At 43.7% G+C, this 16,236-nt stretch overlaps 1 protein-coding gene across 2 annotated transcripts in view; it reads right to left on the bottom strand.

Annotated features, from left to right (window-relative positions):
• Positions 1 to 433: 433 nt before the first annotated feature.
• Positions 434 to 16,236, bottom strand: part of LOC310774725 (transient receptor potential cation channel subfamily M member 4-like) — a 25,663-nt gene continuing 9,860 nt past the window's right edge. The window contains exons 8-28 of one of the 2 annotated variants that reach the window (XM_083634852.1): positions 15,903 to 16,136; positions 13,885 to 13,987; positions 13,658 to 13,779; positions 13,039 to 13,338; positions 12,153 to 12,254; positions 11,424 to 11,552; positions 10,233 to 10,362; positions 9,398 to 9,543; positions 8,994 to 9,106; positions 8,624 to 8,740; positions 7,516 to 7,565; positions 6,705 to 6,943; positions 6,084 to 6,199; positions 4,927 to 5,059; positions 4,648 to 4,822; positions 4,228 to 4,393; positions 3,450 to 3,631; positions 1,827 to 1,959; positions 1,651 to 1,723; positions 1,237 to 1,357; positions 434 to 1,033 (exon numbers count right to left, since the gene is read on the bottom strand). In XM_083634852.1, coding sequence (XP_083490978.1) covers positions 1,002 to 1,033; positions 1,237 to 1,357; positions 1,651 to 1,723; positions 1,827 to 1,959; positions 3,450 to 3,631; positions 4,228 to 4,393; positions 4,648 to 4,822; positions 4,927 to 5,059; positions 6,084 to 6,199; positions 6,705 to 6,943; positions 7,516 to 7,565; positions 8,624 to 8,740; positions 8,994 to 9,106; positions 9,398 to 9,543; positions 10,233 to 10,362; positions 11,424 to 11,552; positions 12,153 to 12,254; positions 13,039 to 13,338; positions 13,658 to 13,779; positions 13,885 to 13,987; positions 15,903 to 16,136 — 2,916 coding nt within the window. In that variant the 3' untranslated portion in view covers positions 434 to 1,001. The remainder of the gene's footprint in view (positions 1,034 to 1,236; positions 1,358 to 1,650; positions 1,724 to 1,826; positions 1,960 to 3,449; positions 3,632 to 4,227; positions 4,394 to 4,647; positions 4,823 to 4,926; positions 5,060 to 6,083; positions 6,200 to 6,704; positions 6,944 to 7,515; positions 7,566 to 8,623; positions 8,741 to 8,993; positions 9,107 to 9,397; positions 9,544 to 10,232; positions 10,363 to 11,423; positions 11,553 to 12,152; positions 12,255 to 13,038; positions 13,339 to 13,657; positions 13,780 to 13,884; positions 13,988 to 15,902; positions 16,137 to 16,236) is intronic. The other variant, XM_083634853.1, reaches the window with a different exon arrangement.

The following is a 16,236-nucleotide window of genomic DNA, read 5'->3' as shown; positions in this document are numbered from 1 at the left end:
AGCAGTGTCAAAGATTTTACTGACTGCATGTACTGTATGTCATTATTTTACTGACTGCATGTACTGTATGTCATTATTTTACTGCCTGCATGTACTGTATGTCATTCGATGTACTGTCTTGACACCAAGGACCACATTGGAAACAAGTGTGTAAATACTTTGATGTGCTATCCTTTGGGCAATACCTGCATCCTGTGATGTTTGTATTTGTTTTTTACCCAGAAATAAATCAAATCAAATCAAAATAAAAATAAAACAGATTTCTGGTCTAATCTGACGATGGGGATCAATACTATTTGATCGTCTACACCGGTCTAATTCAATTGGCCAGTCTTGAGCACGAGCCCTAAATGCAGAAATGATTCTGGGCCTGTTAGTGAGAGCAGTCCCAATGCTACTGTGCTGTAACAACATGTACCATTTAATAGCCAGAATACACCCATATACAGTAACATACAGTACCTTTAGCATTCATTCTTAACATGGTTTAACATTTAACTTTTTGTAACATCATGATAACTCAATCATTTGGCAACAGCTTTTCAAACTGAACAGCAAAAGTATTTCAAATATGGATATAAAGTATACCCCATGTAAACAGTGTAATAATTGAGTTTAAGTATCCAAGGTCTAGCTACCCGTTCAAAAGTGCAGCAAAGACACTTTCCAAGACATGTTATATAGTATTGGCTAGTAAAATACATCATGCCACATTATAAATACAGATACTTCCCTTTGCATTTGAGTACATTGCACATGTAAAGAAATATCAGCCTTTGGGTTTACAAAATACTGTTAAAAAAAAGAGAGTAAAAAGTAGTGCTGGTTCCATTTGCCCTTTTGTTTCAGTTCGGGATCATTGAGAATACTTAGCGGGGGGGGGGGGGGGGAACAGGGGGGGGGGCATTACGTTGGCCGTACGTAAGACAGCTGCTAGGATGCTAGGAGCAGCCGAAGAGAGCACTGAGTCTGAGTGACTGAAGGTAAACGTCAAGATTGCATCAGGCAGGAGTGGAGGAAGAGGGGAATCCGTCTGGGGAGAAGAGACAGAGTATGACTTAACTTTACCACAGCTATGAAGTGCTGGAGGCAAACACTGAGGCTAGATATGAAGCAAGACAGTCAAACAAGCATTGTGAATACAAACCTGTGACATATTACCATGACTACCATGCGGCCTCTTTTGTACGGTTTCAAAAGCTCTATTCTCATTTCATAACTGTTTAGAAGAAGTACCTCTGGTAGGTGTAAGGTAGGTAGAACTACCTCTGGTAGGTGGAGGGCGAGAGGGTTTGACTGTGCTGCCTTGTGCCAACGTCTCCATGATCCAGCTGAGAGCATTGGAGTTAAACTCCATCTGAGGATATAAAAAAAACAAGAAGATATAGTGGTAAATACAGAGGTGGGTAAACTATCCAAGGTGAGTAGTTTACCCACCTTGGTTGATAAGAGTTGATCTGAAAATAGGTGAGTAAACTCATTTCAAAAAGGTGCGTTTAACCCGCACTATGCCCCTGAATGACATACATACAGTAATGCCCCAAACTCTCATTTTCAGCACCCCTGAGAAGAGTGAATATTATTGTAGGTATACTAGGAGTCAGTGCAGGAAGAAGACCTCTGCAGACCAGAGACAGCCTTTGATTTTACCTCAGTCTCCAAAGCCCTCAGCCTGTGGTCAAAGTCTCTGGATTCAGTCAGATGTTTCAGCACACTGTCCACTCTGCCAAATAAAACTTTCATCTCAATACAATGGAACCAAACAAAGAAATAAATTGCAACTTCAGGAACCATGAGTCAGAAGGTACAGTAGGAAGGCAGCTTACTTGACAGACATCCGTTTGAGCCTCTCTGTGTCACTGCCTCTCTGGATCTTGCTCTGGCCGGTCAGGTAGTTCTCCTTCTGAATGGTTTCCCATGTCATCAGCCTGTTTGCCGCTTTACCTCTCAACTCCAATACTAAGCGCAAGGAAATATGTCAGCGTTATTATTGTATCAGCAGGGCTGGTGCTGCTGTCACAAACCACCACCCTGCTACACATGCTAGTAATTAGCATAATCCCTCCACCACCCTGCTACACATGCTAGTAATTAGTTAGTAATTAGCATAATCCCTCCACCACCCTGCTACACATGCTAGTAATTAGTTAGTAATTAGCACAATCCCTCCACCATTCTGCTACACATGCTAGTAATTAGTTAGTAATTAGCATAATCCCTCCACCACCCTGCTACATATGCTAGTAATTAGTTAGTTATTAGCATAATCCCTCCACCACCCTGCTACATATGATAGTAATTAGTTAGTAATTAGCATAATCCCTCCACCATTCTGCTACACATGCTAGTAATTAGTTAGTAATTAGCATAATCCCTCCACCACCCTGCTACATATGATAGTAATTAGTTAGTAATTAGCATAATCCCTCCACCATTCTGCTAAACATGCTAGTAATTAGTTAGTAATTAGCATAATCCCTCCACCACCCTGCTACATATGATAGTAATTAGTTAGTAATTAGCATAATCCCTCCACCATTCTGCTACACATGCTAGTAATTAGTTAGTAATTAACATAATCCCTCCACCACCCTGCTACATATGATAGTAATTAGTTAGTAATTAGCATAATCCCTCCACCACCCTGCTACATATGATAGTAATTAGTTAGTAATTAGCATAATCCCTCCACCACCCTGCTACATATGATAGTAATTAGTTAGTAATTAGCATAATCCCTCCACCACTCTGCTAGCCTGGGTAAACCCAGCCTCCACGTGACCTCTATGTGCTATCAGTCACGAAGACTTACGCTACAGGCATAGCCTGTGACATCACGTTGAAGGCTGGGTTTACCCAGGCTACCACCCTGCTACAAATGCTAGTAATTAGTTAGTAATTAGCATGACATCTTGGATGGCAGAAACTGGGGTTAGGACACAAGGCTTGGCCTCAGCTATTCCTACAAATTAAAATATCACATTGGCAGCGACTGGATGACACTAGATGTGTGAGCAATTCTCATGTTCATGACCACACTCACCATTCATATTACCCTTGACACTAATTCTGCTGCCTTTATTTACTCATCGACTTAGAAAATTAGCACTGCAACGAAAGATTACTTTAATTATAGACTAATATATCTATTATTTTTTGAATAACCATTTAGTTTGTAAAATGTTGAAAATTATGACAAATGCACATGAGAAGTTACAGGTCTTAAAATTGCTAGTCTGACCAGCAACCATTATATGAAATTGACAAAAGCAAGCAAATCTGAGCATTTTTGAAACTTTAACCAGCAAATGTTTGGTGTTTTTACTGATACTTAAAACTTGTAAATTACTTACAAATGAAAACGATGAATCGGTTAAATGTCTGTCGATCAAATAATCGATTAATCGACTACTCATTTGAGCACTCACTAAAAAACTTCAAATACTGACCAAAGTGGTGGATCTTGACGGAGGGCACCTTGCGGATGTTCCTCTTGATGAAGAGGTGGAGGTGGGAGAGGATGATGAAGGGCGGGGCCAGGGAGGGCCGGGAGTGGTACTGAACGATCAGATTGTAGCGCTGGAACTTCCAGTAGACGTCGCTGTTCTCCTGCACCTTGGAGAAGGTGTGGCTGGACAGAGGGAAGAACAACAAAGGACAAAAGACCAAAAAAAAATACTGTTTTCTCCCACTTACATCTTAAGAACTGAAAAACTGAGGATTAATATGAGTGTGTTGAAGAGGTGGATGAGGAAAAGTGTGATGGACAGAATGGAGATAGAAAAGGATGGATCAGTGAATAGCGAGGGCTACAACTCACGATTATTTTCATTGTCGATTAATCTGTCCATTATTTTATCGGTTAATCGATTTGTTGTTTGGTCTATAAAATGTCAGAAAATGGTGAAAAAGTGTTGATCAGTCTTTCCCACAGCCCAAGATCATGTCCTCAAATGTTCAGGAGTAAAGAAACCAGAAAATATTCACATTTAAGAAGCTGGAATCAGAGAAATTTACCAATTAGGAAGAAAGAAAGAAAGAAAGAAAGCAAGAAAGAAAGAAAGAAAGAAAGAAAAACAAGAACCAAACAAACAAATAAATCTATTATCAAAATAGTTGGCGATTAATTTAACAGTTGACAACTAATCGATTAATGGTTGCAGCTGAGATCCGGGGACTACGGATACAGAAAGATGGAGAAACGGAAACCCCCTCCTGGTTCTCTACCTGAACATGGCGATGAGCAGATTGATGAGCAGGATGTTGGTGACCAGCAGGTAGACGACCAGTAGAATCACCACCAGCCAGTTACCGTACGGGCTGCGGCACGGCTCGGCACCGTACTGTATGTCAGTCACGTTGTCTGTGCAGGGCATGTCCCACCGCTTCCCCACTGGGATGGACACAACGACACAGAGAGGGAGAAAAGATGGCCGTTCATTTCAACCTGGCCAAAGACTAGTTTCTGCAGTGAACTTTGAAGCGGTTTAAGGATGGGATGCGATAGATGTGAAAGCAAGCCAGTGCAGGCTGCAGAAAAATACAATACACTCACATTGGCCAGAAATTAAAATGAAAATTGCAATTTCTCCCCACATCTCCACAAACACACACACACACACACACACACACACACACACACTTTACCATCGATCTCTTCCACAGGGATCTGCCCAAAGATGTGCAAGTACGGCCTGTAGAAAACTCTGCGGAAGATGCGATCTGGACGGGGATCATAGGAGTAAATCAGAGCCTGATTGGCTACTCCATACGCCATTATCCACACCCCCAGGAAGAAGAGGAAGAAGAAGATATCCTTCATCTGGACAGGGGGAAATTGGCGTTTTTCAGTTATTATAATGGCAATATCTCGCTTAATAACTTTTGACTTATGTCGACTTTTGCCCATCTTTTGATATATCTCACCATCTTGCCGACAATGATGATTTTTGGGCCCAGTTGTTTGTGGATGGCGAAGATGTGGATAAGACGGAGGGTGAAGACCATGTAGTCCACACACAGTGCCTCTCGGCCGAACTCATATGACCACTCAAACATCCTGACACACAAGCAGAGGAAAACAAATTGACTATGGCAATAGCACCACCCAGTGGTCAACTTGTAAAATTACCTTTGCCTTGAAATACAAATACAACTTTAAAGTCGAGCTGAACCCAAGAATTACTTTTCTTTTCTTTTAGTTCAAATACCTGGGTATGCAGTGCACCTATTTAATAATGTATGCAAAACAAATCACAACAATCTAATTTCTTTAGTTTTTCACACTTTTTCACATCAAAAGTTCGTTTTTCAAGATTTCATTGATAACAGTAATTTACAGTTTGCTGACGTCACCTAGTACTATCAAATTTCTACCCCATTTCAACCAATCATATCACGACATGCAGCCTTCAATCAAATCTTCATTTCTGGATAATTTTCTCTTCCAAATGAAGTCGAAAATGGCGCCTAGTGCCTGTCATCTGGCAGAATTCCTATCCCATAAACTAACTACTAACTTGGCCAATTGTTAGAAACATGAACAAAAAACAAAAACTATAATCTCTAAGAATGCAAAGAAATGTAACTGGCTCGTTAAAACGTGCATTCCAGGAATATCGTATCGTTACAGCAGCGATAATGGCACGCGCATCCGAGAGCTTGGTTGTCAGGGGTCGCACTTCGGAGATTCCAGGCCGACGTGCTGCACTCTCCGCTCGGCAACACGAAGGCAGCTGGCTGCCTGCGGGTCGCTGAGCTCCACTCCTCCCGTCAAAAGGCTCTTCCCGAGGGGAGCGCCACAACACACTGAATCCCACTCGATTTGGAGGCGGAACACGCCAGGATTGGCCAAAGCCCAATCCAGTCCCCAGAATTGTCAAATAAAATCATCGACATGATACTATGACCCGCCTCTCAACCTGTCATCTTAGACAAACTATGTTTTCAGTCTGAAACGGACTCATTATGCACGTGACGAACAGGTTCAGTTCGACTTTAAAGATAATTAAAGAGCACTACTACAGTACTGGTATTTACACGCTGATTTCACATTCCAAAGGTGTGGTGAAGGGTTTGTCTACCTGCAGATCAGCCCTATGATGAACAGGATGATGGCGATGAGGTCACACTTGTTCCACACGTCCTGCATGTACTGCCTTAACCTCTGGCGCCAGGTCATAGATCCCACAAAGAAAGTCTTGGAGGAGAAAGCATCAATCAACTGATCAGTTTATAGCCGTCAAACGGGGATACTTTCCGGGGGACACTGCTCACACCTTTCAGGGCCAAAAAACATCAGCGGAATGATTTGCAGAACAGAACACACGTACTGGGAAAAAAAGGATATTTCTTTTAGGGCCAGAGTGCATTTTGTAGCGCTGCAGGTCATGGCAACTCTCTGCTTCTAAACGGCACACTTTTTTCATATGGAGGTTCATTCAACTTAATTCCACATGACAGAACATGATCAGCGCTGAAAAACAAGTATAATAGCATTATTATTTTTTTAAGTTGGGATGGGAGCCAGGACAGTTTGGTAGTGAGTGTTGAAAACCGGGACCTTTCCGAGATATCTGTCGGGACTCGGGACGTCCCAGACAAACTGGGATGTCTGGTCACCCTACTCTAGACGAGATCATGAATGTTAGGCAGATGCGTGAAATGTAAAAATGTAAGGAAGACATCTCTCTTTCTCCACCCACCTCCCGGATCTCCTCACACACAATGGTGAACACCCAGAAGTACAGCACGTACTCGGCGATGGCCGGGCCCGAGGGGGGTGGGGGCTTGAAGTCCACCAATAGCACGTAGGCAAAAAGGAGGAGGAAGAGGAAGTACATGAGCACGTTGCCCAGGAAGGAGGTGACAGGCGCAAACCAGAACTGACGCCATCTTGACACGATGAACGGCCGCTTGGGCGGGCTGGGAGCGTGGGGTGTGCCTGTGAGGAAAGTGAATGGAACCGGATTGGAAGATGATCACTGAAATCACAAATCAATCATTCAATTCAATATCACAAATCAACAGCTGCACCATAGCTCACTATGGACCTGTGTGTAGGAGCCACTCTAAAAGTAAAGTAAGTTTGCTTGAGGTATATTTGTGATTTGTAAATTTGAAATAAGGAAAATAGTATCAATTAAAGTACTCGTGATATTGAATAGTTAATTTGTATTTTGTACTATAGTCATATTTGTTGATTATTACAGAACATTAGATTTCGCTATAGATTCTTATGTATAATAGTTTTATAACTGAGAAAAATTATTTCCAATTGATGAATCCTGTTAGTCTGTAACAGTTTGTTCTTCACTAAATTCACGTCAGACTCTTTGCTTTTTGCATGGACTGCTGCTGAGTAGTTGCACATTTTGAAACACTAAAGGAGTGCCGCTACACTAAAGCAGTGCTATTTATTCAATAAAATAAATTTATCAATTAGCCTGTAAGCAGGTGTGCTGTGGGGAGATTAGATGAATTGGAGTTCATTGTTAGTGGCAGTTAAAGACTCACCTTTGATAGTTGCTGATCTGGGACTGTTTGCTCCCTGTGCATCAGCTTCACTGGAACAACAAATAAAACAAATAATAAAACTAAAAGTGTGCGACAAACTGACGCTCTATAGAAAGAACCATGTGTTAGTGTGTGACAAACTGATGCTCTATAGAAAGAACCATGTGTTGTGTTAGTGTGTGACCGACTGGCGCTCTATAGAAAGAACCATGTGTTGTGTTAGTGTGTGACAAACTGACGCTCTATAGAAAGAACCATGTGTTAGTGTGTGACCAACTGACGCTCTATAGAAAGAACCATGTGTTGTGTTAGTGTGTGACCAACTGGCGCTCTATAGAAAGAACCATATGTTAGTGTATGACATGTGACAAACTGACGCTCTATAGAAAGAACCATGTGTTGTGTTAGTGTGTGACAAACTGACGCTCTATAGAAAGAACCATGTGTTAGTGTGTGTCATCCGACCGTTACAGCTCATTCAGAATGCTGCAGCGCATTCTCTCCCCTCTTCCGGGACCTTCACTGGCTTCTCATCTTGGCACGCATCAAATTCAAGACACTGGTACTGGCCTACAGGGCAGTACACCAGACTGCCCCCTACAGGGCAGTACACCAGACTGCTCCTCTGTACCTACAATCTATGGTCAGGCTCCAAACCTCTCACCGCTCCCTCCGCTCCTCCACCCTTGCAGATCGCCTCGCCCCTCCATCGCTACGTGGGCTCAAAAGTCGCTCATCCCAGTCGCGACTCTTCTCGTCCCTGGCGCCACAATGGTGGAACGAGCTTCCCTTTTCTGTCAGGAAGGCCGAATCACTGCCCATCTTTCGACGGAGACAACACACCTTTTCAGACTCCACCTGGGTCCATCTTGAACTAACTAACATCCTTCCTCTTTCTCTTCCTCTTCAAAGAAAATCCTAATGCTTCTTATTCCTTCTGAAAAATACCTTCTACAAATGCTACTCTACTCCTTTTGAAGAAAGTCTTAGCTGACAGAGACTGTGTTACACAGTTGATTTCACTACTGTTGACAAAATGTGTCAAGTAAGTCGCTCTGGATAAAAGTGTCTGAAAAATGATGTATTGTAACATAGGAATAATAATTACATGTGCTTGATATCAGAGAAAGAGAAGATGGTGGTCCCGTAGAGGCTGTCGCTGTCACGGCCGGGCGCGTCATCACTTGGTTTCCCCGAATCCTCTTGCTGCTGGTCCTCATGTGTCCTGTGGGGGGCGCTAAAATGTTAAAATACAATAGACACCACAGATGCCATTGTGCAGAGTGCGAGTGAGTACGGTGAAATGGGAATTATTGACAGTTCTGAAATCTGAAACTTCTAAATGCTAATGACAAGAAACAAAGGAAATGGCCGTACTAAGAGCTTCTGGGAAAGAGAAAAGAGAACAGTTGGCAGGTAGTCAGAGTGAGGATCATGTGGAGGCTAAACCTGAAGGAAGTGAGGTTGGTGTAGCCGACCTGAAGGAGATGAGGTTGGTGTAGCAGAGGACGGGGCAGAAGAAGGTGAGCAGGTGCTTCCACACCTCCGTGTTCCTCTTCATGTCACCCCACCAGATCTGGGACAGCAGGGACTGGAGGAGAAGGGAATTACACCATTTTAACACCTACAGTGTACAAAAGTGTTCTTTATACTTACCTTTTTGTGTGTATTAATTAGTTCTGATTCATTGCCATTATTGTTTTTATATATCTACTTATTACCAGTCGCGACACCGTCGGCTGGTATTGTTTTCACCTCATGAGTCTGTGTGTGTGTTTATATGTCTGTGGGCATATTCTGTGAGCGCGATAGCGTCAAAACCTTTACAGGTGTGAAGTTGACTGAAGCTCAGATTTATTTAATACATTTCAAAGTGACACACCTGTACTCCGTCGTGGCTGAAGAAAAGGCGCGCGTCGGCGGCCATCCCCATCTGAAGACAGGTGGTGCCGCCCCAAACCGGAGATTTCCTGATCAGCAGTCTGAAGGAGCGAGTCTCATTGCTCTGATAGCAAGAGCCGAACACATCTGAGGGGAGGGAGAGGGCACACAAGGCAAGTACACACAGTCAGGTGGGACTTTCTTTAGATATTCACCACTTGGTCAAGACAAATGGAACCAAAACTTCATGTACAAATCAGTACTTTTTTGAGCATGTAATCATTTGCACATCTGTACTGTAGTTTAGACATAAACAAGGAGATATCACTGAGCATGTCTGTGGAGATGTGAAACAAAATGTCCGCTCATCTAACTTTGCATGCATTGTATTACAGGGTGGTGGGAATCACCAGACGCCCCACAATACGATACTATCACGACATTCAAGTCACGATACAATAGCATTGCGATATGCTACTAGTATTGCGATTTATTGAGTATTGCGATCGATTACCCTTTTTCCACTGCAAATTATGTCCTCAAAGGTAAAACTTTGTCAAAAATCTGTTTTTATCTAAGATAAAGTTTCCAGTCTGTTCATCTCGCTTCAATCACTTTTATTGCAGAAGAATTGTCAAGTAGACACACCGACATAAAAACCTGTCATAAATGCTGCACACACCTGACAATTTATATACCGTAATAATAACATATTGCGATACTTGGCATTTGTGCGATATAATATATTGCCACAAAATATTGCAATACTATGCTGTATCAATCTCCTCCCTATGATCTATTGTTGTAATTGGTGGATGATGGATTGAAGGTCTCACCGTGTGCCAGGTTCTCAAAGCGCTGGGCCAGCTCCTTCATGGACAGTTTGGTCTCTGTCTCACTCTCCAGCTTGGACAGTTCCCTCAGCATCTTACAGCCGCTCAGAGCGCTCAGCACTGACTCCCCCGCCTGACGGAGACAGCGAGGAAGACAGGAGCAGGACTGAGTACAAACAAACTCCCTCCACATGAGTTATCATCAGGCCAGGATTATACTACTCTGCACTATGAAGCGGTTCGTCAGCTGGAAAAGTACGTCCGTACATTCTCTCCATACGGTGATCAGAGAGGCTTTATGTAGAGACACATAGCTGAAGTTGGTGGTAGTCACACCATGTGCAAGTTGAGCCCAGTCAGTGGAAAAATGAATTGGACTGAACTGTATCCAATCAAATTCACATAAATAATCTAATTTATATTTATCGCATTGAACTGAATGCCAATGTTAGGTGTTCAATTCAGTTCAGTTATGTCTATAGCCCCGTATCACACAAGCATGTCTGAAAGAGCTTTACATAGCATCACCAGTGTACTACATCATATATATATATACACACACATACACAGGTGACATACATAATATAAATTACATACTACACATTTGACTAGATTACATTAGGATAGTACACAAACGCAGCATATATTTAGACTGTGGGAGGAAACGGGAGCACCCGGAGGAAACCCACACAAACTCCACACAGAAAGGACCGGGGTGGAGATTCGAACCCACAACCTTCATGCTACAGTGCTAACCACTGAGCCACCATGTGATGTCAAACAAAACTTTGAAATTAATGTCAATTATTTCAATAAAATCTGCTTGTTATCATCAATTTAGACAACAGAATATGTCACGATATGCCTTGTCAACATATCACAATATGATGACGATCGATTAACGATAAGGTTGTTGGTTCAATCCCCGGGACTGAAAAGGCAGAGCTTGCCCCTCCCTCATTACCACCACTGAGGTGCCCATGAGCAAGGCCTTTAACCCCAACTGCTCCAGTGGAGCTGCTCAGTGGCCAGCAGATCAGACTGTGGTTGTACTGGTCAGCTTCCAGGTATGAATGTGTGTGTGTGAATGTGAACAGGGCGCTCCTGAAAAAGAGAGCATTGCTCTCAGTGAGATTCCCCCTCTATAAATAAAGGTCAAATAAAAACATTGAATAAGTGTCTGCAGCTGTGTACCATCTCCCAGAAGAGTTCGGCCATCTTGCTGCGGTTCTGCAGCACGGCCCAGATGAAGAGCGAGGCCCAGGGGAAGAGGCAGCGCTGGGTCCGGTACAAACAGTCTCCACGCAGCAGCTTACTGGCCCGCTGGGATGGGGGAACAAGGAAGGAAGGAAGGAAGGGAAGACAAGATGGAATGAGACAGACAATAGCAACAGACAACGGCTAGTCTTTTAAAAACTACATGTGCATTGTTTATTTGATAGAATTCCGGACATGAAAATGGCTCAGTGAGGTTTGGGCTGCACAGTAAATAATAATAATTAGGGATGTCACAATATATCGTCCCACAATATATCGCGATATCAAAACGTGACAATACGTATCGTTGAGATGAAATCTCATATCGTGAGAAAAAGAAGCTGAACATGGTGGCACTGATCTGCATCTGATTGCATGCTCGTTCTCCTTTTCATTGCTTTGTTTGAACAGACGAGGGACGTTACAGACACGGAGGATGAAAATGGTGAAATTACTCAAATTAGCGTGGAGGATGCCCCCTCAACTTACAAATCAATCGCAAAAAAATATTGTTAAAATATCGTATCGTATCGTTATCGTGAACCCAATATCGTGTATCGTATCGTATCGTCAACTGAGTGTATCGTGACATCCCTAATAATAATAATAATAAATAGTAGGGTAAGATACTGCAATGGGAGACATGTGGAGAGCTGAGGAATATACCCTGAGAGCCCTCCTCTTGGAGGAGATGTGCTCCAGGCCCAGGGCAGAGAAGTAGAACGGCTGGCACACGTCACCCATTAAACTCTCAAGGACACACGACACCTGGGGAGACGTACGGGGAACACAGGCAACAAAGACAAGTCAGTGGGCAAATACATCTTATTTCTGATTCTACCTATTGCAGAGGCTTTTGCCAGCCAAGTAGGGACACACCTTTCTTAACATACATGTGTTGTGCGCCATGTTGAGCACTCAATTTATTCAATTCAGAATGAAATCTTCAAAATCCCCCAAAAGATTGTTATTTCTAATAAAATGATTGCAAAAATGAGATGGGGTGTTTGCGCTCTTGCTACAAGTCCAAAGAAACACTCACATCAGGTGCGTAGGCCAAAAAATTGTCAAGAAGGAACCAGGAGAAGCTCGCACACTGATAGAAAAAATGGAATGTCCACTCCAAAGGTTCACGGATGTGAAGATGCCATATGTTTAATGGTCCATAAATGAATATACAAAACAATACAAAGGTACTACCATGTGAAACAAAAGAAAGAAAACTGAACAGAAACGTTTTGGCTACAAAGCCATCTTCAGTCTGCCTTTTGTTTCACATGGTAGCACCTTTGTATTGTTTTGTATATTCATTTATGGACCATTAAACATATGGCATCTTCACATCCGTGAACCTTTGGAGTGGACATTCCATTTTTTCTATCAGTGTGCGAGCTTCTCCTGGTTCCTTCTTAATAAAATGATTGCAAATAAATGTTCTATAAACCGAAGAGTTAACAGATAGCTTTTAATTTGGACCTGCAAGTGAACTGATCCCAACCGTGTTACATACAGCTCATAAAATAAGTCTCCTTTATATCTAACTGAATCCCACCTCAAAAAGGCTGAGCTCCTTGGCCGGCCCGCTGGGTGTGTTGCCCGCTGTCTCTTTGGCAGTCGAGTCCAGCAGGTTGCCCAGCGAGTGGCACGAGCCTGAGGTTCCCTGCCGCTCCGCCAGGCGGCGCTGTAGCAGCTGGTAGGCCAGCGTGCCGTCGGCCACCGAGCGGTAGAGGCTTTCCAGCCGGCCGTAGGTCAGGTAGTCCAGGATGTTGAGGCCGTTCTCAGTGAAAAGACGCACAAACTGAGGCTTGTTGTTGACAAGCGCGTCCGTCATGGGGTCCTCCAAGTCTTCATACTGTTGGGTGGATGAAGGTGACGGGTTATTCTGATGTATATGTAATTCAATAGCAGGATTATATAACATTTTACTATATTTACATACATGTAGTTTTTTTTTATATACAATTCAATTTCCCCATGTGACAATTGTGGAAATGTTTACTGTAAAAACAATCTGTGTCGATAAACAGCTCATTCCAGGGTTACAACTGATTAGAAAAACATCATGTGTGCATGTAAATCCAGTGCACCAATTTCTGCATTTTGTGTGATAGATAATTATGATACAGTACACCTACAGAACACATAAGGGTAACACATCATTCCTCCCTCACCCTCCAGTGGATGTCTCCATTGAAGAGTTCGCTCTTGGCGATGTCGACTCTGTTCCAGGTGACAGCGAGCTTCAGCTCCTCAGTGTAGGGGCTGGCGTCAGTCGACATGCGCTGCTTACTGGCTGAAACACACACACACACACACACACGAACACACAGACCAAAATAAGGAAGTGATTTAATCTGTAATCTTTGCAATATTTATAATACAGATTAGCGGCATGTACCTCCCACCAAGGCCTTGAGCAGGACTGTGTCGAAGTCATCTGGCCCCTCCTGTTCTCCATCGTAGAAAGTGATCAGGTCTTTGTTCTGGTAGATGCTCAGAGCCTGGAGAGCAGAGACAAGGAGACAGGATGCACCAAATGTATACAGGAACTTGATATGACTACAACTGTATACAGGAACTTGATATGACTACAACTGTATAGAGGAACTTGATACAGGAACTTGATATGACTACAATAGTTTTTTGTGGGGGGGGGCATTTTTGCCTTCATTTGATAGTCTATTCACCTTATGTTCCAACACAGGGGTCAGCCAGTTACTTCCTATTGTGTTGACACTTGCTGTGACAGTACAGTACTAGTGAGCAGGTAAAACAGACAGTGTTTTGAACAGGAAGTCATAACACAGCTGGGTCAAGTGGGCGGGGCTACATAAGGTGAATACAGTCTCGCGGTAGCCAGCTGTAGATCTACATCTGGGGCACAGCTCTTTGACAAGTGGTTAAGGACCGTCCCATCAGACCAAAACAGAATGCGTGACAGACCAACCACGGACCTCCTTATTTGCGTGACGCAACTGGTGGGGCGATACATTCTGAACGATGCACCAGTGCACGCAGAGAGGCGGACCTCCATAACGGCCCAGCTGTAGGAATTCTGACTTGTGATTCAGACCCTCCGTCTGCTGACATAAGACGTGGGGTCTGACCACGTGTCACTAGATAGTCTCAAAATGGAAGACATGGAAACTTGGGGAGAGAGAGAGTGTATATAAAGAAAAACATTGCATGGATGCAACTGGGACATATCCTCAGTGATGTACCCTGGGGTCATAGGATGTTTCGGGTCTCGCAACATCATACACCCTCGCCCAGGTGACCCAGCCGGGGCTGGCCAAGCCCCAACTTACGTCCCAGTAGCTACCCACGGTCAGCCCTCTAGGGTCGAAGGTGGTCACGTGGTCAGGGCCACTCAATCCGCTGCTCCGGAAACTACTCTGCCGGGACCGGGGGGGGGGGGGGGGGGCTCTGGTACGTAGAGGGACCGGGCTCTGTGGGTTGCCACCCGGCCGGGCTCCTCCCTCGTCTCACCAGGTCTAGGACCAGACTCCCCCGCTCCAAACATCTCATTCCGACGTGATGGTATCTTGGTGGATATCATGCAGTAATGTAATGTAGTGTAGTGTGTTTATGCATATTTAAGCTTCTTATTCAACGGTACACGTTGAACATTAGCTTCTCTCTCTCTCTCTCTCATATATATATATATATATATATATATATATATATATATATATATATATATATATATATATATATATAATATTGAGAGAGAGAGAGAGAGAGAGAGAGAGAGAGAGAGAGAGAGAGAGAATATAGCTTCTTACTCAACGGTACACAGTAGAGGAGAAAAGATCGGAGGGGGGAGGGGAGAGAAAGAGATAGAATACAGAGATGGAGAATGTGGATTACTGTTAACTATAATTATAAATTGAAATATTGTTAAATGGTAAACGGACTGCATTTATAAAGCACTTTTATCCAAAGCGCTTTACAATGTGCCTACATTCACACACCGAAGGTGGCACGCAGGGCGCTGGCACAGCCATCAGGAGCAACTTTGGGGTTCAGTGTCTTGCCCAAGGACACTTCGACATGTGGACTGGGATGCAGCCAGGGATCGAACCACTGACCTTCTGATTAGTGGATGACCCGCTCTACCTCCTGAGCCACAGCCGCCCCGTTAAATGGCTTTCGATTATCTTGTTGTTGCTATAATTCTTCATATTCATGTATTATTGGTTATGTACTGAAAAACTGTTGATGCCTCAAAAGTGACTGTATTGCTTCTGCAACTTAGTTCTCTTTCTTGTGATGCCAATAAATCTGATTTAGAATTTGAGTGTGATGTAACAATCCAACAACATTCCTGTCCCTGTGATTGGCGAGGTGTACAGGACAAACAGGTTCTAGAAGCCTGTGGCTTGCAGCTGTTGAGTTGACCTGTGGCTCTCTTACCCGTTCCACGAGTTTGTCGGTCTCCGCTTCGGCAGGGAAATGTTTCTTAACCCGTTCTGCCACTCTGTCTTTCAGGTCGACGCTGGGCCCCGCCTCGCCGTCTCCTTCACCGGAGGACGGGGCGACGGGGGCAGAGGACAGGTTCTCCAGCATGTCACTCAAGAAGTCGGCCACGCCCCCTGAACCGGCCAGCACCAACCAAGGAATGGAGGTCTTCAGAGAGAGGTCCACTCTCTGAGGAAACGAGAGGGAGGAGAGGGAGATGAAGGAGGGAGAGAGAGAGAGAGAGAGACAAAGAGAAACAACTACTAAGTTCAATTCAATTCAATTCAAT

This window comes from Poromitra crassiceps (assembly GCF_964638095.1).
Source record: "Poromitra crassiceps genome assembly, chromosome: 4".
In the NCBI taxonomy this organism is placed as follows: domain Eukaryota; kingdom Metazoa; phylum Chordata; class Actinopteri; order Beryciformes; family Melamphaidae; genus Poromitra; species Poromitra crassiceps.
Note: the sequence above shows the minus strand (reverse complement) of the source record. Positions and strands in the feature narration are given on the sequence as shown.